General features: G+C 37.2%; 1 protein-coding gene across 1 annotated transcript; it reads right to left on the bottom strand.

Moving 5' to 3' along the window:
* Positions 1-2,869: 2,869 nt before the first annotated feature.
* Positions 2,870-20,534, bottom strand: LOC127452208 (ras association domain-containing protein 7-like). The gene is made up of 6 exons (XM_051717554.1): positions 20,338-20,534; positions 10,100-10,253; positions 9,124-10,013; positions 6,151-6,307; positions 5,707-5,814; positions 2,870-4,098 (listed from the first exon to the last, which is right to left on the bottom strand). Exons 2-6 carry the CDS (start codon positions 10,200-10,202, stop codon positions 4,085-4,087), a joined length of 1,272 nt encoding a protein of 423 aa, XP_051573514.1. The 5' UTR covers positions 10,203-10,253; positions 20,338-20,534; the 3' UTR covers positions 2,870-4,084.
* Positions 20,535-22,379: the final 1,845 nt, after the last annotated feature.

Below are 22,379 nucleotides of genomic sequence, written 5' to 3'. Positions count from 1 at the left end.
TAAACAAGGATCCTAGTTTGTTGTGTGCACATTACATTTACTTGGGGGATATTTGTCAATGTACTTATAAAAAGACAGTTGTCTTTGACATGGTATTTCCTTTTCCTCTTTTATCTCTCTGAACATTGCATGATGTTTTGATTTTGTCATGCCTCTTACAAAGGTATTTGGGCATATGATGTTAAAAGAATTTTGGCAGAAACTAAGGTCACCCTTTTATGTAGGCCAAAAAAACAATAACAAAAAAACAATATGGCATATATTTACAACAGACTTTTAAACCAGTGTGTTTAAAAAGCTAACTGGTGGAAGTAGGCCCTATAATAAAGAGACCCTTAAGAATGTTTTTCATCTGAATTTGTTTATAGGGCCTATATAAAAATCAGATGAATGACATTCTTAAAGGATTAGTTCACCCAAAAATGAAAATACTCTCATGATTTACTTACCTTTAAGCCAACCCAGATGTGTATGTCTTTCCCTCTTCAGCAGAACCGAAATGAAGATTATTATAAGCACATTTCAGCTCTGTTTGTAGATACAATGCAAATGAATGTTTGACGGTCCAAAAGGCATATTTAGGCAGCATAAAAGTAATCCACAAGACTCCAGTCGATCAATTAATGTCTTCAGGAGCAAATCGATAGGTTTGTGTAAAAAGTAAATCGATAATTAAAACTTTAATAACTTTTAAAAATCACTTTCTGCCAGCATCCGACACATTATGGAGCTGTCGTGTGACGTAAGCACAATGACGCGTTCACGTGAGAAGTTGTAAGCGAGCGCTTTGCTATACAACAGATGAACAAACGTCATGCGAGAGTTAGGTCATTTCAAACAGCAATACAGCACTGGCCAGAAGCAACGATTTAAAGTTAAAAACTTTTTAATTATCGAGTTGTTTCTTACACCAACCTATCGATTTGCTTCAGAAGACATGAATTGATTGACTGGAGTGGATTACTTTTATGCTGCCTAAATATGCCAAATAGCCAGTAGTCTAATGGGAACAGTTTACATGCATTGTATGGACAAACAGAGCTTAAATGTGCTTATAAAAATCTTCACTTCGGATCTGCTGAAGAAAGAAAGTCATACACATCTGGGATGGCTTAAAGATAAGTATATCATGAGAGACTCTTCATTTTTGGGTGAACTATTCCTTTAAGGGTCCAAATCTACAACTCTGGGACTTACAACCATTACTAACGTGACTCTATTATGTTACAGTAGCAAAATGGAATATGGACTGGCAACCTATTTCAATTCTTCTCTATTCTCGCCTTAACGCCTGTATTTGACAGATAACATAAATAGACCTTATTCACAGCCATGCCATTTTTTGACGTAAATGAAAAATAAGGCTGTGAGGGATAGACTTACCATTTCTTCAATGACATGTACTGTATAAATCTATTAAAAAGCTCCTAGATCGCATCTAATTTTGTCTAGAGTTTACTGTCTACTGAAATTTCTTGGAAGGATATTTTTTCAGTGTTTTGTCAACTGAACGATCCAAAAACACTTTGAACAATTGTACAGCTCATTGAAGAAACTGTAGGTCAATCCCTCACAGCCTCATATTCATTCCCGTCAAAAATCAAAGATGGCGCTGCTGTGAATAAGGACAATTGCAAAGCTTGTGGCATTTATTTTCTCAAACATACTGTTAAAAACTATCTGGTTCCATGTGTCCTATTCAGTTGTTTTAGCTTTCCCAAAAGTTTTGTCTTTTGACATCTTTAGGTCAATCGGTCAAAGAGTTTCATAGATTTAAATGGATAAAAAAAAAATCTCTATAAAAAAATACCAAATTTAAACTTCCAAATAGAACTCGTGTGCTATGTAAGGAATAATATTGAGGTTTTTTTTTTTTTTTTTTTTTGCAGTTGGTTTGACATCTTTGGATCAAACTATTATAGGGATTAATATAATTAGAAGAAAATTTACATTTTTTTTTTTTTTTTTTTTGTAATATAAAAATTTGCACATTATTTACTCTCTTGGGGCCTCTTTAAATAAATAAATTAATAATTTTCCTACTTGAGCTATATTTATAACTTTTGTAACATAAATATGAAATAATTAATTTGATTAAATTAATAAAAAATCGGCTTGGCATATTGGTTTTCGGATATGTAAACATACAAATAATCAGCATTGTATCTGTTGTAAAAAATCAATATCGGTTGATCTCTAGTTAAAATAATAATTCTCCCAAAAATGAAAATACTCATCCACATGCCATCCCAAATGATGACTTTCTTCTGCCAAACACAAACGAAGATTTTTAGAAGAATATTTCAGCTCTGTGCAAGTGAATGGTGATCAAAACTTTGAAGCTCCAAAAGCACATAAAGGCAGCATAAAAGTAATCCATATGACTCCAGTGGTTTAATCCATGTCTTCTGAAGCAATCCAGACTATTGTGGGTGAGAACAGACCAAACTGTACATCTTGTCATTGCAGTCTCTAGGTATGATCATGGTTTCATGCTCGACTACACTTCTTAGTGCTTGATGTATGCGCAGAGGGTTAGATGGCACAAGGAAATGTAATCAAGCTTAAAATCATGATCATCAAGGACACTAAAGCTAGCAAGTTGCCATCAATTAGTTTTGACTAATATATTGTAATTATTATTTTTTTTAAACACTGTTCTGCTGTCAGATGAAAAGACCTTTAAAATAAATTTTGACCATAATGAAAACAAGGCTGTGAGGAATACAGTCTCTTAAATGGGTTCTACTGTTTTTTTTTTATTTTTTTTATGCACAGTAATTTTTTCCTAATCAAAAGGTTTTTCTCCTAAAGAAATTAACAGCAATTTTGAAACGTATGGATAAAATCTTGTCCACTCACGAGATAAAGACCCCAGTCATTTTAGTAAACTGTTTTATTCTACAGTACATGAAAAGGGTCCCCTCATGATGCCATGTTAGGATCACACTTTCACTCATGGATTAATGTAATTTAATTATGGCCAACTGTAAATAGTGAATTTATACAATGGCATCAGTAACTTAAAACTAATGCATTTGAATGATGCTGCATCCATTCCAGGGGTAAGTCCCCCTCACATTATTGTGTACTGTACAATTGTGTTTATTACCCAACTACAGCAGTTACCAAATAAATAAATAGATGGAAATGACATTTTGATTTGGAATGATGTATTATGTGAGAAGAAAGAGATGGAATTGAAATTGGTTGCATGGGATAATTGTCCATTTTTATGGTAATGTGTAGGTCTATAACTTAGTATGATTGTGTCGTAAAGATCCCATATTATGCTCATTTACAGGTTCATAATTTTATTTTGGGGGTCTACTAGAATAGGTTTACATGCTTTAATGATCAAAAAACATTATTTTTCTCATACTGTACATTGCTGTAGCACCTCTTTTCACCCCGTCTGAAACACTCTGTTGTAGCTCCTGTCTCTTTAAAGCCCCCTTTCCGAAAAGACCAGTCGGCTCTGATTGGTCAGCTGGCCCAGTCTGTTGTGATTGGTCAACCGCTTAGAGCGTGTCAGAAATGTAATGCCACTTACCATAACCAAAGTAGCCCTTAGGCTGGCGTTATGCAAATGTGTTACATAGTGACATAACTAAATAACGGAAGTAATGGCTGGACTGCAAACCAGGCATTTCAGGCAGTTCAAGAGCAGTGTTTTCTATGGGAGAGTGTAACTACCTTTGGCGTGGACTTTTACATGCACAAACAGCTATATTACACACTAAAGGAAAGGTAAAATCCCCAAAAGCATAATAGGGCCTCTTTAATGCTTTGCGGTGGGGATTCATTGAGCCAACTTGTAACAATTTCTCTTTATTTTGGTATGTCTTCAGTAAAAGAAATATATGTAAATTGTTAAACTACATTCAAAAATCTTCATCTGTTTTATAATTACAAAGACAGCACTGTATTTACATTATTTTTAAGTCACAAATGCATTTCAAAGAGTATCATACAAAAGTAAATATCTTTAACATATACAGAAAAAAATTATATAGACATTATAATATAAAGTGAACAGTGAATAATTCCTTTGGATTGCACTCCAGACTTTATCGCCATGATGTCATGATGACAAGACTGCAAGACACACAAAATGGAATAAAGTTCAGGGCTTCATAGAGGATGATTTTTAAAATACAAGCTACTCTTGTTGGATTAATGTTTCATATCACAGATATAAAGAAGACAGATCATTTTTTAAAAGGGGGGAAAAAAAGTAAAAGAAAAGAAGTCTTAGCTTATTACTCATCTTCATGTCATTCCAAACATGTGTGCTGCTATTTTTTCTGTTACTACACATGTGAGAACCAATGTTTTTTTGTTGTCATGCCATTTTTTAAATCTGGACGCAAACGCGGACTAGACACAAGCTTTGGCGTCTGGCGTAATTAACACAAATGTAATCAGTCGCACCAGGATTTCACAGCATTTATGCTAAAAAATTGTGATGCCATTTTCTTTGTTAATTTGCAGTGAAAAATCACAAATAATCATGGTACACTTGTGTAATTTGTGTCAATTAGGGCGTTTACATGCGTGTTCTTACACCGATTATGTTTAATATAAGCCGACAACGTGTGTGGTCATGTAAACGGATTTCCTTTATTAGTGTAAGGTCATAAAAAGCTTAAAAATAAACCGATCGACATGGGTAGGAGCTCCAAAAGAGCGTATATATATTAAACACTGTGTGTGATGTACGTGCACAATTTGAAAGTTTAGATAAGGCTTTCAATATTGAACGCAAAATGTTCCGGTTTCCTCTAATTGCAAATGTTATTTATTGATACGGGTTCATACATGCAGGGTTAATGGCATGCAGTGACACAAAGGAGACGAGGAGGAGATGATTACTCTGTTACTGTGGAGATTAATGGCAGCTGTGCAATTGAATATACAGCATATCGACTTGTTTTGCCGCTGTCAATATGGAGAAAAGCAATCGGATTATTTTACATTTACAGATTATGCAGAAAAATTGCCAAAATTATACAAAATTGCAAGCTACGGTAAATTTTGACTGGTTAAACTTGCGTAAATTCTAATTCCTGGAGGGACTGGGTAATGTACGGCTTCAGAAGACTAAGAGTAAAGACTCTTAAAAACTTTTACTTTTGTGCTCCATAGAAAGAAAAAAAACGCATACGCATTTGGAACGATGTGAGGGTGAGTAAATAATGACAGAATTTTCATTTTATTCAAACCAATCCTTTTAAATACTGGGAGCATAACACAGTAAAAGCTCATGCTTTTCTAAAGGCTACAAGAGACAAGAGAATCTTAAGGCAGTGCAGGTTTCAGCATAATGGGAAGAATATTTTTGTAGTAGCTTGATAGTCACTGCTAGCAGAAAACCTTGCTGTTTGATTTTAAGAAAACACAGGAGACTTGTAAGCATGCTGTTTTGTTTTCTTGCTCAAAAAACCCAAAAAACAAATCTAATTAATAAATATATATGTTTTCTCCAAAGTCTGTCTTAATGGCAGTGCAGTTGAATTGTCAGGTCAATAAATGTCCATGACAGTATATTTTACAGTACATTTGTTGAGACAAAGTGCCACCAGAGAGGAGAGGAAGTGTGCAGTAAATGAGCATGCATTCTGGGAAGCAGGCAGAGGTAGAGGTGGACAAGCAGAAGTCTTAGGCAAGGCAGCAGTGTGCAAGCTGAGTGTCACACATACACACCCTCCGGATGAAGGCTGGAGACTAGTGGGTTCTGGAGGCTGCGTGGGTTCCCCAAAATTTGCTTGGCAGTGGTACGAGGGTTGAACTCCAAGATGGAGGAATTAGAATCTATCATAGTCAAAAGAGACTTACTGTTAAACTGTGACTTTCTTAAGTTGAACACAAAAGGTGATGTTAAGCAGAATGACAGCCTCAGTCACCGTTCAATTTCACTGCAACTTTTTTCCGTGCAATGAAAGTAAATGGTGACTGAGGCTGTCATTCTGCTGAACATCTCCTTTTGTGTTCTACTGAAGAAAGAAAGAAATTCATACAGATTTGGAAAAACATAAACTCTCTTTTAGCTACTATGTAGTCTCTTTATTAAATGCATTAATAAAAAATAAAAAAAACTTGCTTCCAAAAAACTAGAAGTTTTAGCAGACTGCATTTAATTTCACACACCTTCATCACTCTGTCCATCAGGGTTGAGGAGAGCAAAATCAATGTCATCTGTTTGCTGACTGAACTGTGCTGGGGTGACTCCTGTTTGCTTTATGAATTGTTGCAGGTTACACTGACGTAACTCCTTATTCAGATCATCCAGTTCCTTTGTTTTAGCCTATAGGGGAACAAAAGAGATATTTAGAGTTGGGCTGGAGGAAAAAGCAGTGCCTTTCAAACATCAATGTTCTTTTATCCTATACTTTGTTATCCCAGGCTTTTTTCACAAGGCAGCCACAGAGTGGCAGCAGTCAGCACGCAAACAAGCTCAAATAACATAAATATACTGTCTGTGCATAGCTAGATAAGCTTTGTTTTGATCAGTGTTGGGTGAAGTCTATTTACAAAATAATTAGTACTTTTTTGTCAAAAATTCTTGTAATCAGATTACAGATACTGACATTCTATTAATTACTTTAAATACATGACTTAAAATAATGTTATATATAAATTAGTGCTGTCAGTCGTTTAAAATATTTAATCGTGATTAATCACATGATTTTTCATAGTTAATTGCAATTAATCACAGACTTTAAAGGTGCTGAAATTTGACTCAATCTATACTTCTTTTCCTGTCAAAATGCATTTAGTTCCTTCTTAGGAAAGAAAACAAAACAATATGAAACAATGTTTAGTAAAATGTTCCAAACAAAGCCTTCCACGGTATAAAGATAGAAATGCACTAAAATAGCACCAGTTCAAGTTGACTTGAATTGGGAGTTTAACTTATTGAAAGAACTAGTCCCTGTAGGTTGAGTATTCATTGCAATTCACATAAAACCTGTTAAACCCTCATCCTCCACAATATTATTCGGCTGGCAGGCTGTGGCTATCCACTTTGCTACAGCAATCGTGAAGCCGCATTCACATGGTTCGCATCAGAGCGTCATGCACCGCTCAACGCCAGCGTGAAGCACCACTTTGAAGTTTAATCTCCACATGAAATGACACTACGAAAGATCAGCAGCAACTGGGTCAAAATTTTAATTGTTTATGTATATGTTATTTACTAAAATTATGTGATATATCGGCATTAAATCAGCCTATCGGCCACCCTGCTCTCTAGTTATTGGCATCGGTCTTTAAAAAACCCCAATCGGTGGTCCTCTCAGTGTCATGCTTCCCCATGTAATTTGAGTCACGTTTTTTCCATGCCCAGTGCTTCAAAAGTATTGAGTTAATTACTTCGCAACTATGTCCGAAGTACTTCAAATCAATGTAGATATGTGCCCTGCTATTGTAATTTTTGGGGTCCCCAAGGTTTGGACTAGTTTTAATTCCATACAGTTAGATATTTTAGCCTTCACCTCCTTATTAGCTCGACGTTGTATTTTATTTCTTTGGAAATCCTCCAAGCCTCCAACTGTTTTACAATGGCTTGTAGAAACTATGGCTTTCCTTAAACTTGAAAAGATAAGGTGTTGTAGGAACGGTAGCTCTGGTGCTTTTTTCAAAAAATGGCAACCTTTTATAAACTCCTTCAACTCTTTACAGATTCTCCCCTTGGACTAATCATGCACCCACCCCCATTTTTTGCCCTTCCTATTTTTTCCTTCCTTCACTTTTTTTTCCCACTTTCTCATTTTGAGTATCAGAATTTTTTAATTATTATTGATATTACCTCCATCAATAAAACTAATATATTTATTTTTACTTGTTCTTCTTTTTTGTGTGTAAAAAGAAAAGTTGGAAATGTGAGATTGCTTGTGGCACAATGTTTGTTTTTGTTTCATGCAATAAACTTTAAAAAAATAAAATAACGTGTATAACATTTTCATTAATTGCATGTGTAATTAATTTCTACTGCTCTATGTACTGTGCATTCAAATTTCAAAACATGAATTATGTTCATATGTAAACTGTTTGCATTTCTATGACAGCTGAAGTGTGCATTCCCTAAAGAGTCATTGTAAAGGAGAAACTCATGGTGCTTAGTGTATGACTTCGGTGCAATGATGAATAAGGAAATTTAGACATTATTTTGAATTCGTTAAGCAGAAAAACTTTTCAGTGAAAAATGTTTTTAAAAGTAACTTAAAAGTAAAGTAGTTGGTAATGTGATTACTTTTTCAATCAAGTAATAAGTAATCACAATAAAAATTTTGAAAATTAGAAATTTGTAGTAAATTAGCTTTTTTTAATAACTTACCCAACACTGGTCTTGATATACTATTCAATCACCCATAACCTGTCCTTTTGTTTATAAACTCACTAATTTGATTAATGTGACTTCAGTATTGTTGGTAACGACAACAACCTAAAGGATGAATGAATACAGCTCTGCCCTTGAAGATAAGCATGAGACAACGAATGAAGCAATAGTGAAGTAGTGTGTATGGTGCCCTGAGGTTCAGTTAGTCATAAGTATACAATGTAGTTTTGTTTGACTGTTATTAAATGTCAGTTTACAGGTGTGAACTAGTAAAGGGATTTTAACAAAGGAGAATTGAAATGACTTGTTTGCATTTTTTGGATTGGTTGCCAGTCTACTACTCTGGCAGGACACATGATGTGGAAACTCTGGTATTTGCTTTTTCATTGAGCCCATATTTAATTCCAATGTTATCTTGTAAAAATGAGAAGATACGCTGGTTGATTTATGCACTTTTTAATTTCAGCAACTGCATTCCTATTCTGGAATTAATTCCCTTGAAACTTAATGTCATGCATTTTTTTCTATGTTAAAATACTTTCTTATATCCTAGCTAAATATGCAGAGATTAATTATAAGTTTTTTTTGTTTTGTTTTTTGACCAGTGGAAGACGAGGAGAGTGTTTGGAAAACATCTTTGAAAGAAGTCATTATTTTTGCAATTCCGTTTTATGACACTAGTGGTGCAGAAATTGCACACTTCACCTTTAACTTAAAGCCAAACAATGTTAGGCAATATGGAGTTTCTGAGCATTATTAATATTAAAAACAGAAATGCTGACCTGCAGTTGCTCATCTGCCAGCTTTAACACCTTTTCTGTCACTTCGATCGATGCCTGCAGTTCAGCCCCTTGGTGCTGCTGGTTGTCCAGTTTTCCCTTTGCAATGAGTACTGACTCTTCAACACTGGGCCTGGCTTGATGCATACCATTTCTCTTGCGCTCAAAAAGCAGCTTAATATCATGCTCCAGCTGCTCCGATTGGTTGCCTTTGTCATGTAGCATTTGACTGTGTTTTTCGAGAGCTGCATGGAGTTCATTCTTTTGCTTTAGAATGTCATTTTCTTTCTGAACTTCAGAGCGAAATTCATTTTCCCAGTACTGTTCATGAGCCAGATCTGCCTCGTTCTGCCTCACAGCCTGCTGTAGGTAGTCCATTTTCTCAAGGAGGTCAGGGGAAAGGGTTGGAGGAGGAGCCCGCTCCCAAACACCAAGCTCCCTTTCCAGAGTCTCCAGCTGTGCCTGCATAGCTTGTAGCTGCCCTTGTTGTCGAAGAATCTGCTGATAGAGTGCATCTTTTGACAAACCAGCTTGGACAAGGGAAGAGGAAGGAGACGGGGACGGGGACACCCTCGGTGCTTGAGAGTCTCTTTGTGGTTTTTCAAAATGTTTTACACGGGTTCGGGGTGATGTGGAAGGCCCCAGATTAAAAGTAAGAGCCTTTTTTGGCTCTTTGTGTTTGGGGGGCTCTGGAACTGGGGGCCTGGGAAAGGGAGGGACTCGGCCTTGGTCAGTGCCTTTACTGGTCGTGGGGCCAGTGCGACGTAGGATAAATTGCACTTCATTACCCAACTGGCCCAGTTTAGCCAGGGACTCCAATGGGCGTTCATTAGCCACAAGCTGCCGTTCCTTATCTCTTAGTTTCTGGACGAGCACATAACGACCAGTTTGCCCTGGAGAGCACATCAAGAACAAACATTAAAGGATGAAAGTACTCTATTCCAAGACCAAGAGAGAGAGATTATACTCAATAACTCACCTATGGCCTGGGCTAGAGCGATGACTACATCCTGACAAGATGTCTCTTCAGATAGGCCACAAACTACACGTGGAATGCCATCCACCCACACCTTCAGCTCCATGACACTGTGCGAAAGTCAATAAGGAGTGTCTCTACTGTACATGACGGTGCCCTGTTAAAGAGATGAGATGCAGTGAAGAGTCATTTACTTAAATGCATTCATAAGCTCACAAAGTTGAAGTGTTAGTTTGGGGTTTTCATTTTAAAACATGCATTTCTCTTATCGCATGGTTGATTGTTGGTGCCAGATTGTGGGCTGGTGTGCTAGATTGTGTTTGACTGCTAAACACAAATGAAGATTTTAAGAAGAATATCTCAGCTCTGTAGATCCATACAATGCAAGTGAATGGTGACCAGAACATTGAAGCTCCAAAAAGCACATAAAGGCAGCATAAACGTAATCAACATTACTCCAGTGGTTAAATCTATAGGTGCGTCCCAAACGGCACACTTCTGCACTATTCTATGCCATTTTGTAGTGTAAGTATTGCGAATAGTATGTTAACACTGAAAATGCAGCAAAAAGAAGTGTACTTTAGTATCCGGATGATGCAATTTTTTTTCAACCGTCAAAATGGAGTGTGGAATATTGGACACTTCATGCACTCAGTGCTCGCGGCTTGCCGTACATAGCGGAAGTGGCAGTGTTACCTGGCTGCACTGCTGGTCTGACAAAACAGTTGTAAATAATGGATAATGTAGCAGCTAGCGAAACTTCAGTGGATAAAGCAACTTTCAAATGTGAGTTGAATGCTTTACCATCACCCCAAGCTGTATGAATGTGTACGTTGCTTAAGATACAAGTGAGGTTTGTCAGCTGTTAAACGGTGAATGCCTCCATGTAGTAAAGAAGCATTAAGTGTTCAATTTGGGACGATACTACACTTTGAGTGCATAGTATATTTTGAAAGTGCATAGTGTATAGTGTGTTGTTTGGGACACAGCTCTTGTCTTCTACAGTGATAGGAAAGGTGTGGTGAGAAACAGATAAATTATTATGTACTTTTTTACTATAAATTCTCCTCCCTGCCAAGTAGGTGGTGATATGCACGAAGAATGAAAAAAAAGAAGAATGTGGAAGTGAAAGTGAAAGTGGAGAAGTATAGTAAAAAAAAAGGACTTTAAAATGTATCTGTTTCTTACCTACACCTATAATATCACTTCAGAAGATATGTATTTAACCACTAGAGTCGAATGGATTACTTTTATGCTGCCTTCGTGTGCTTTTTGGAGCTTCATGTTCTGGCCACCATCCACTTGCATTGAAAGGATGAACAGAGCTGAGATATTCTTCTAAAATTCTTTTTTTTTTTTTTTTTTTTTTTTGCAGAAGAAAGAAAGTCATACACATCTGGGATGGCATGATTAAATGATGAGAGAATTTTAATTTTGTGGTGAACTATCAGAATCAGAATGAGCTTTATTGCCAAGTATGCTTACACACACAAGGAATTTGTCATGATGACAGAAGCTTCCAGTGCAAAGAGAATACAAAAAAATATACATATACAACATATACATACAAACATTTGAAATATACATATAAACATATATATATAAACAGTGAAATAATAAAAAATAAGATACAACAGATAAACATATAGAGGAAACTACAGTAGGGCAATAATGTTGTTCAAATATTTTATATACAGATATAGAGTTATGTGCACGGTGATTTACAGTATTGTGCAGAAGTGGTAGGATGTCAAATAAATATAAATAGAATATAAATATGAATGAATAGTTGAATATGCACATGATTGTATTGCCACAATGGAGAGTATTGGGGGCAGTTTTAACTGTTCATAAGATGAATAGCCTGAGGGAAGAAACTGTTCTTGTGCCTGACTGTTCTGGCGCTCAGAGCTCTGTTGCGCCGGCCAGAGGGCAACAGTTCAAAAAGGTAATGTGCAGGGTGAATGGTGTCCACAGTGATTTTTCCAGCCCTTTTCCTCACTCTGGAGGTGTTCAGTTCTTGGAGGGTGTGAAGATGAGAATAAATAATCTGTTCAGCAGTCTGGACTATCCTTTGAAGTCTTCAGATGTCTGACTTGGTAGCTGAACTAAACCAGACAGTTATAGAAGTGCAGAGGACTCAATGACTGCTGAGTAGAACTGGATCAGCACCTGTGGCAACTTGAACTTCCTCAGCTGGCAAAGGAAGTACAACCTCTGCTGGGCCTTTTTTACAATGGAGTCAATGTGGGTCTCCCACTTCAAGTCCTGTGAGATGGTAGAGCCCAGGAACCTGAATGACTCCACTGCTGCCACATTGCTGTTTAGAATGGTGAGCGGGATTGATGCTGGGATGTTCCTCCTGAAGTCCACTATCATCTCCACTGTTTTTAGCGTGTTCAGCTCCAGGTTGTTTGGACTGCACCAGTGAGCCAGCCATTCAACCTCCCTTCTGTAAGCAGCCACGTTGTCATCTTGGATGAGGCTTTTGACTGTAGTGTTGTCTGCAAACTTCAGGAGCTTGACAGAGGGGTCTTTGGCGGTCCAGTCATTTGTGTACAGGGAGAAGAGTAGTGGGGAGAGCACACATCACTGGGGGGCACCAGTGCTGATTGTACATGTGCTGGAAGTGAATTTCCCCAGTCTCACTAACTGCTGCCTATCTGTCAGAAAGCTGGTGATCCACTGACAGATAGAGGTGGGAACCGAGAGCGGGGTTGATGGTGTTGAAAGCCAAACTAAAGTCCATGAATAGGATCCTTGCATAAGTCCCTGGTCTGTCTAGATGTTGCAGTATGTAATGCAGTCCCATATTGACTGCATCATCCACAGACCTGTTAGCGCAATAAGCAAACTGCATGGGATCCAGAAAGGGTTCAGGGATGTCCTTCAGGTGGGCCAACACCAGTCTCTCAAATTACTTCATGACCACAGACGTCAGGGCGACAGATCTGTAGTCATTAAGTCCTGCAATCGTGGGTTTCTTTGGGACAGGTATGATGGTGGAGCATTTGAAGCAGCTGGGAACTTCACAATGCTCCAGTGATGTGTTGAAGATATGTGTGAAGATGGGGGCCAGCTGGTTAGCACAGGCTTTTAGATAAGTGGGTGAAACACCATCTGGGCCCTGTGCTTTCCTTGTCTTCTGTTTCTGGAAGACCCGGCACATATCCTCTTCACAGATCTTAAGTGAATGTTGAGTAGCAGGAGGGGTGAGGAAGAGGGTTGCAGACCACAACCTCTGCTGGTCGTCAGCCAGTTGTTGATTCCCTACAGTGTTGGAGGATGGTGTCTTGTAGTTGGTAATGTCTTTCAGGCCACTGATGCTGATGTACTATAACAATGATCCAGTATATTTCTGTCTCTGGTTGGGCATGTAATGTGCTGTTTGTATTTGGGCAGTTCACATGTGAAGTTTGCTTTGTTAAAATCCCCAAGAATAATAAAAATGGAGAATAAACGCTCACCAGAATAAACGAAGAAAGCTCCTGTGGCGAGTAGAAAGACTTACAGTTGATTAAGAGCGCTTCTAAATTAGGGCAGCACATCTTCTTCAACGTTACATCTGTACACCAACTTGCATTGATGTAAAAGCATGTTTCACCACCTCTCGTTTTCCCCAATAACTCTGTGATGCGATCCGCTCCGAACAGCTGAAAGCCTGGCAGAAGTAATGCACTGTCCAGAATGATTTCACTCAGCCAGGTTTCCTTGAAGCACAGAGTAGCAGAGTCCTTATTTGTATGGGTTAGGAGAAGTAGTTTGTCCATTTCTTTAAAAAGAGAGCAGAGATTTGCTAGATGTATGCTTGGCAGTACATCTCGAAAGCCACGTTGACACAGTTTGACCAGCGTGCCGACTCGCTTCCCTCGTTGCGTCTTTGTACAGCACCGCAGCTCCTCCAACTAAAATGTCCAACAAAACGTCCAAATAATCAAATTCAGTTAAAAAATTATCTGGTGTTTGCTGCCGAATATTTAACAGTTTGTCTCTGGTGAAACTGATCGAAAAACTGATCCTTTTAATACTCATGCTACTCTCTGCGATCCACGCACAACTTACCAAACACCCCATTGAGAGTGAGAACCACTAATCACGACCTCAAGGAGGTTACCCCATGTGACTGTACCCTCCCTAGCAACCAGGCCAATTTGGTTGCTTAGGAGACCTGGCTGGAGTCACTCAGCACACCCTGGATTTGAACTTGTGACTCCAGGGGTGGTAGTCAGTGTCAATCCTCGCTGAGCTACCCAGGCCCCCCAAACAGTTTCATTTTTTAAGACCATTCAACAAGAATGATCCTTTGTTTTTAAACTGAAGTGAATAGTAGCCACGGTGATACTTTAAACAGAGAGCTTTTCAGATTATGTTTTTTGTCATGCACAATCAGTTCAATTAAATGTATCACATCAGTTGAATTCACCAAAAGCTTAGACGAGAATTTGTGTCATCATCCACTCAAACAGATTTTGGCATTCGAATGTGAGGAATGCTGCTTTTCAAGTCTGAAACAGCAGAACAATGTGGCACATGCCATAGAATAAATGATGAATGCCATGATGTATAAAAGACACTGCTACGGTTGTAAATGAGAAACAATAGTTTCTGTACCATGTTAAAAAGAGCTGCTGCTTTGCAATGCTCAGCTAGGTGAGTGTAAAAGATTCATGTCATGTATGAGAACACTGTTCAAAAGAGGTACACTAGTATGATCACTTTCAACCTGACACTACAGTTCTCTAAAAGTATGTATGCTTGGAAAAATGAGAAACATGGGGAATTCATTTTAGTTCACAGACCATAAATTAACTATGACTAGGTTTGTGTTTAAGTGAGCATGGTAGGCATCACTCCAAAATAAGGTCTGCTTCACATCATAAATTTCAGTAATATGCAAGCCAATAAACCCTTCAATCAACACATTAATGATTAGCAAGTAAAAAACTCATTTCAAGTTTGTCTTAATACTTTATGACTGACTTTTAGGCTTTAACAGATTAAGTGGATTTAAGAATGTGCCCTTGGACATGTCCTTGAAAACAACAATCAACCCTATTTTGCAAGTTATCTGGGATTTACATACGTTTTAATGGAAGTCCTAATATTCAAGCTGTCAAGCTGCAGAAAGACAGGTGGAGACTTTTAATCTCTAAAACATTGGCATATCTAATGGCAGTTCTTTCTCAATTAAAAAAGATATTAGCTTCAACTAAGTGTAGAGCTTAGAGTGAGGTGTGTTACAAAGTGTGTTACTTGTCCTCAACCTGCACATAATGCTTGACTCCTGCGGCAATCATTAACAAGCCCTCACATTCCTATAAACCTTGAAACAGTGCTCACATGCTCAAAGAATGTGTGTACTGTACTCATAATCAAAACACTTCTGCCTGACAGTTTAAATAGATAATTAAATGGACTGCTTGATCTGAACAACTATAAAGATTATTTTCATATAAACTTTGATTGTTAAAATGGTAATAATAACCATAAGAGATTTGAGATAGAGTTGAAAGACAAATATTTTGTTTGTCTTTCAATGTCTCCGAAGAGCATGGCTCAGGTTTTGTGGTTTCTAGTTCATAATACTATAATCTGACGGAGATGTCATATCTTTGGCTTCATCAAGTCACACCTCTTTGTGAAATGTTGTAATAATTGACTTATTACAGCACAATGACCTTGACAAATTTAACCTCAACTAAATGTTGGATCATTTATTGTGTTTATGTATGGGCCACAACCAGATTCGGCTTCCAAAGAGATGTTATTCACAGGACTGCACTGAAAAACCTTAAATTTTCATTAAGGAGGTGTTAATTTCTACAGGTGTAGAAATACAGTCATGTCATTGCAATATATTTATAAAGTGTGGTCTATGCTATATTGCTGTATTTTGCTATAGTCCTGTTTTTATAACTAATGTTATAAAAAGTATGTTTAAATATACCGGTCGATTTAGTAGACTTTAGGTCAGTGTGTCATGAGACAAACCCATAACCTTTGTGCTTTAAACAGTGATATAAACAAACGAGATGTAATTTATTTAAAGCCTTTGACGTTAACAAAAACAGTTTGGGAAAATCTTCCTTCCTTAATTTTATTTTGATGATGTGTGTGTAATCATACACCATGTACCTCACTCAGCAAACCTTTAGTAGATCAGGCCTGGTGTCTGAAGGACAATCTGAGTGTGAACACCCATGAAATCAGCCCAATTCGAGACATTCCGCTCCTTAAATTTAAGACCCTTAATCCTTGACCAGTGTCATGAGCAGGAACATCAAAAATTCAGTAGTTCTTACTGACTTTACCAATTCGCAGTGTTGGGTAAGTTCTTTTTTAAGTAATCCACTACAAATGACTAATTACAAAAATTGTAATATGATTACTTTGATTATATTTCATTCAAGAAGGTAATCGTCCTGCAGTTAGTGGAGAGACCACTCGGGACACCATGGCAGTTACAGTCACTGAGTTGTCAATGCTAACTTACCTTGCTAGCTAGCTAATGTTTACAAATGATATAAACTCAATATTGTTGATAACTAGATAACATGATACCTCAGCTTGAGCTTCCTTCTTGTTTATGAAATGGGCGAGATGTGTAACGTTGCCACCAGGCGGCGTGTTAAGGGTGGGTTTTAGGGCAACTCTGCGGGCAATTGGCCCAATGGTGGGAACGCAGATTGATTTTTGTCTTGCAGCTCGAGGTCTGAGCCTATTGGCCCTGACTGACCAGTTGATAGCCCTGGCTCGCACTGGCCCAATAGTGGAAAAGCGGCTAATGATTTAAAAGTGGACTTAAAAGTAATTGAAAGTCAGTAACTGTAATCTGATTACTAGAATTAAAAATGTAATATATTACACTACGAATTGACTAAAAAGTAATTATATTAATTTAATTACTTTGTAATCAGATTACACCCATAACTCATGGTATTTTGTGATAAAACAGGAATCAGGGTTTATATACGCATTAGGGGGATTATACTTTATCATATTCTAAACAAATTAAGATAGGCAGGTTGTTTGTGTCCATGAAAGTAATGCAATTAATCTTTGTTTCAGAATGTGTCATTATTAATGTTCATTTGAAAATGTTTCTTTCAAATGTGAGTTTGGTGAACTGTCAGTTTGAATACGGTATTTTTGTAGGTGTGAAACTTTATATCCTGCGAACAAATATGCCTGAGACAGTCATACCTTTTCTCATGTTTCCCTTTCAACATTATGGGACTATCAGGTAGTCCAGAGTACCCAGGAGAGCACATGCTGTCCAGAAACATATGGCAAACTAGAAATACATGTTTTCATGGCCTTCCGTCTAATGATGACAGATGATCCATTGTGGTGATGAGACTTCTACATGTTTGGCAGCTAATGACATGGGGAACTCTCTTTTGACTGAAAATGTCATCTGAGAGTTCACCTTGAGTAAACAAAGACTTCCTCATTAAAGGGCAGTATGTAGATGGCATTCTATCCCAGTGAACCAGATAGTAAAAAAATGTTCAAACAGACTGAATTCAATTTGTTATGTGAACCAGCTGTAACCAGACTGAGGGATGTGTCTCACAGGCATTAGGTTTCTTTTTAAAAGGGGTGAAACTGGCCCATGTCCAATAGCATATTTAATCCACTGCCACTGTGTGCAAAAGAAGGAGTGTACTCTCTCTGCTTCTCATATGAGTTCAATGTTGGCAGGTATGATACCTTTGGTATGCAGTATTACAGGTGGATCAACCTTGCTTTTCCGGCTAAAGAATTCCAGCCAATTTAGAGAGAATGAAGTAGTATCTTATCGTAAAAAAGGAACAGGAAACATCTAGTAATACATTCTTTATATTATGTTAAACACTATAAGAGGTTTAAGGGAAAGTTTTTAAAGGGACAGTTCACCCAAAATTGAAAACTCTGTCATAACTTACTCACTCTCATGTTGTTCCAAACCTGTATGACTTTCTTTTATGTGGAACTTAAGAATAGAAATTTCAAAAAATGTTGACATTACTTTTTTCATTACAATAAAAGTCAATGGTGACTGAGGCTGTCAGTCCCTAACAGTCTGCCAAATAGGGATGTGTCAGGGTAGTCGACTAATCGACTAGTCTTCTAACAATGGACTAGTCAATTAGTGGGGTCGATATTAATATTTTTAGTGGTAGTTGTTTTATTGGGATATGCAATTCTCAAATTAACTGAAAGACCCAACTTCTTAGAGACTGTTTTTTCGTGATGATAGCTTGCTGTGCTTAACAGTGAATTACAGTGAGAACGGCAAAACCCTCTGCAAGAAGTTTCGTCTCTTTTGCTTTAGGTTTAGTCTTTTTATGCGCTGTTGTTAGCAACTATACATTTCAAAACGATCACTGTCAGACAATAAATCCTCTGCTGTGAATAATGCTCAGGTGAGGTGCTGTGGAGAGATTTAAGTCTTTTGCTGATTCTGTCTGACACTGCTTAAGTAAATTGTTGTAGTAAAAAAGGTTTAAAATGCTTGATGTCGTGAACTAGATGTGTACCTGCAATATTATCTCACAGATCGGCACTTTTGAATGCACATCAAGGATCGCACTGAAGCACTCCGGTTACATTGGGTTAGGTTTTGTGCAGTAAGATTTTATAGTTTTTTCGCTTATTTATTGGTTGAATTTGTCCAATAAAGGGCATCTGATCGGGGTCACGTGAACATAATGGAGTCTAATTATAAATTATTATTCTTAATACTAACCAACTAGTCGTTCAAACAACCGACCGACTAGTCGATTATGAAAATTGGTAGTTTTGCACATCCCTACTGCCTAACATCATCTGTTCTGTTCCACAGAATAAAGAAAGACATATGGTTCTGGAATAAATATGAGTGTGAGTAAATAATGACAGAATTTTCATTTTTGGGTGAACCATTCCTTTAAATTATCCCTTTTATTTATGGTACTGGGCTGTTGCAATGGGTTGTAACACCCATTTTCACAAACTAAAGGAAGAGGCTTCAGTTGGACGTAATGGACTTTCAACTATGAATAACAACAAACTCAATGTTGGGAGGGGTCCACCCTTTCAAACCATCCTCAGAGCGAGACAACCTCTCCACTAAATTTACGACATGATTCGTAGCCTTAAGCTACAGGAACATAAATCTTTTTTTACACATACTAATTTCCTCAATAATATTTTTAAACTTGTTTCAACATCCATAGTTTGAACTGAATCTATTCAAATTCACCATTCCCACCTGCAGGTGGTTGATCAAATAAAACAGACTCTTTGCACTTACTCATATAGTTTGTTAACAGCAGTAGAGGTGACTTCATTGTTTTGCATAGTCAAATAAAGTGACATCATTTTGTCAGATGAGTGACATAATTTAAATGGAAATCTACCAACTCAGATATATACCCTAATACCCTAAACAAATATCACCTGATATCATGTAGAATTTAAAAAAGCCAATGATTGTAGTTAATCTACACTGCCACCAAATTTGCCACAACAACTTTTTTTTTTTATTACAAAATCTTTAAAAAAAGAGAGACACTTCTGCCCATGACCTTGTTTTGTAATAGACCTGCCTCAGACACTTTGATGGTAAATCTGGAGGGAACAGTCACTCAAAGGAACGCTTACATCGCCCATGCTGGATAAGCAATACATGCATATTACCACTATGCACTAATAAAAAAACTAAATACAAACTCTAGAAATATTTTACACAAACATCTTTCAGCTCTACGGTACATTCAAAAAAGTACCCAAACCCCTCACTGAGAGAACTACCATTACATAGCCAAATATCCACCAATCCAAATAATCCAATCTGCACTTAATATACATGATCTGGATTAGCTATGGATAATACACAGTTAAATAATGACTAAACCATTCGGACTGATTACCTTCAGGCATCTTTTTGTTTTCATGAATTAAAGCAGGCTTCAACAAAACCTGGTAACCTCATTACATTAGAATTGTTATGTTATTAGGAAACTTCCAAAACATAAAAGATTACATATTTAATGATTGAAAGTTTCTGTGAATTATCTTTAATTTCCTTACTACTGATTAAATTCATTTATATTTTTCAAAGAGTATAATTCAAACCTAATTCCAACTTTTCCATGTTTAAGCCTGTCTCTTTCCAGACAAGGTGGAAACACCTGTGTAAAATTTTGACAGATTTTAGTGTCAAGTCCGCAGACTAACTAGACAAACCTACTGGTCAGACAGTAAGCTATATTTACCTTACAGTTGAAAGTGCGCTTCTAAGTGTCCTCCTTCCTGGTTACCATTTTGAATAAATTTCCAAAAGCTCTGTCCTCAAACTTGTCTCATGTAAAACCAAAGAGTTCTCACACATGTCACACAGATGATGGTGTCCAACAGGTGTTGTTTTTCCGTAGCTATAGGAGTAGGATTAATGGCACACCTCTTGTTCCGTCTCTTGAAAATGACTCTCTTTCCGCTCTCCAAAATGCTGACACATACCACAACCATCCTGTGCTCCTCCCCCAACACAGGTAATACCAGTAAAAGTGCTCTCATTATCTTATCTCTCTCTCTCACCCTTTCTTCCTGTCTTGTTCTTGTTCTCTGGGTTAGTATTTTGTAATTTGTCAAAGATCTTACAGTGGTTTGTAAAACTGGCTTAGTTGGGGCAGGAGTAGTTAGTGCTTTATTTTCTGAAACTGAACATCAGAGTTTTAAAAATGAGAAGAGAGAATCAAAATGCTTTTTGTTTTTGCGGCTTGCCATTGTGTTCATGAGACAAACAGTTTCTGTATAGATCAAATCGCTTTGGCTTCCTCTCAAAACTGAATAACTTCCCATGATCCCTATCTGTAAGTAGATATCAATACACAGTGTGTACAGACACTAAACACACAAACTAAACTAAATCTTGACATTACATGATGTGAGTGTCATAATATTGCTGCAGGGTTGTGGGTGGTTGCCAGGACGTTACTTTATGACTGTTAAGGTGTTTTGAATGGTTTTAAACATGTTGATGTGTGGTTGCTAGGGTGTTCTGGGTGGTTTCTAGGTGGTTGCTTACTGGCCCAAGTCTTTATGATGTTGTGGTCCAACGCATTCTCATGGTGAAATTGTCAGGATTCGTACGACTTTTCTAAATTTGTCTAATTAGTATGATATCGTGCGACTGCACTTGTTTGAATTCCTATGACTTTTACTACAGCCAATGACGTCGCTGGACATCGTTTCCATCTAATACCAATTGCTTTCTTCTGTCACACACAACAGCTTCGTCTCGCCTCGTGTGTGGAACTCGCGCTTACTTCCGCATAAGACATCCGGGAATTTGCACGTGATGAAGTCGTACGAGTTTATGCGAACAACATCGTGTGACACCATACGAAATAGCCAACTCGTAAATTATGTATGACTTTTCATGAGATCGGGTTGTCTGGTCCCTAGATTTTGCTTAGATCCCTTCATTAATGTAAATCTGTAATATTTTTATGTCCATTTAATTGTCCGCCAGGTGAAAATCATAAGTCAGATCACTTACAAAAGTAATATCCTTGATACTATTTAAGGGATAGTTCACCCAAAAATGAAAATGCTTTCATCATTTACTCTCTATAGCCATCCCAGATGTGTATGAATTTCTTTCTTCTGCTGACCAAATGAAGATTTTTAGAAGAATATTTCAGCTCTGTAGGCCCATACAATGCAATTGAATGGTGGCCAGATCTTTGAATGTCCAAAATGCACATAAAGGCAGCATAAAAGTAATCCATAAGACTCCAGTGGTTTAATCCATATATTCAGAAGTGATATGATAGGTGTGGGTGAGAAACAGATCAATATTTAAGTCCTTTTTAACATCCTCCAAACATGCCTAGTAGGTGCACAAAGAATGGGAATTACCAAAAACAAATGTGAAAGTGAAAGTGGAGATTTATAGTAAAAAAGTACTTAAATATTGATCTGTTTCTCACCCAAAGTGATTGCATTGCTTCAGAAGACATACAGCTCTGGACAAAATTAAGAGAGCAATTATCAGTTTCTCTGGATTCACTATTTATAGGTATGTGTTTGAGTAAAATGAAAATTTTTACTAGTTTTATTCTATAAAGTATTGAAAACATTTCTCCCAAATTCCAAATAAAATAATGTCATTTAGAGCATTTATTTGCAGAAAATGACAACTGGTCAAAATAACAAAAAAGATGCAGTGTTTTCAGACCTCGAATAATGCAAAGAAAACAGGTTCATATTCATTTTTAAACAACACAATACTAATGTTTTAACTTAGGAAGAG

This window comes from Myxocyprinus asiaticus, chromosome 2, assembly GCF_019703515.2.
Source record: "Myxocyprinus asiaticus isolate MX2 ecotype Aquarium Trade chromosome 2, UBuf_Myxa_2, whole genome shotgun sequence".
Classification (NCBI taxonomy): domain Eukaryota; kingdom Metazoa; phylum Chordata; class Actinopteri; order Cypriniformes; family Catostomidae; genus Myxocyprinus; species Myxocyprinus asiaticus.
The sequence above is the reverse complement of the archived record's forward strand: the minus strand, read 5'-3'. Positions and strand labels throughout refer to the sequence as shown.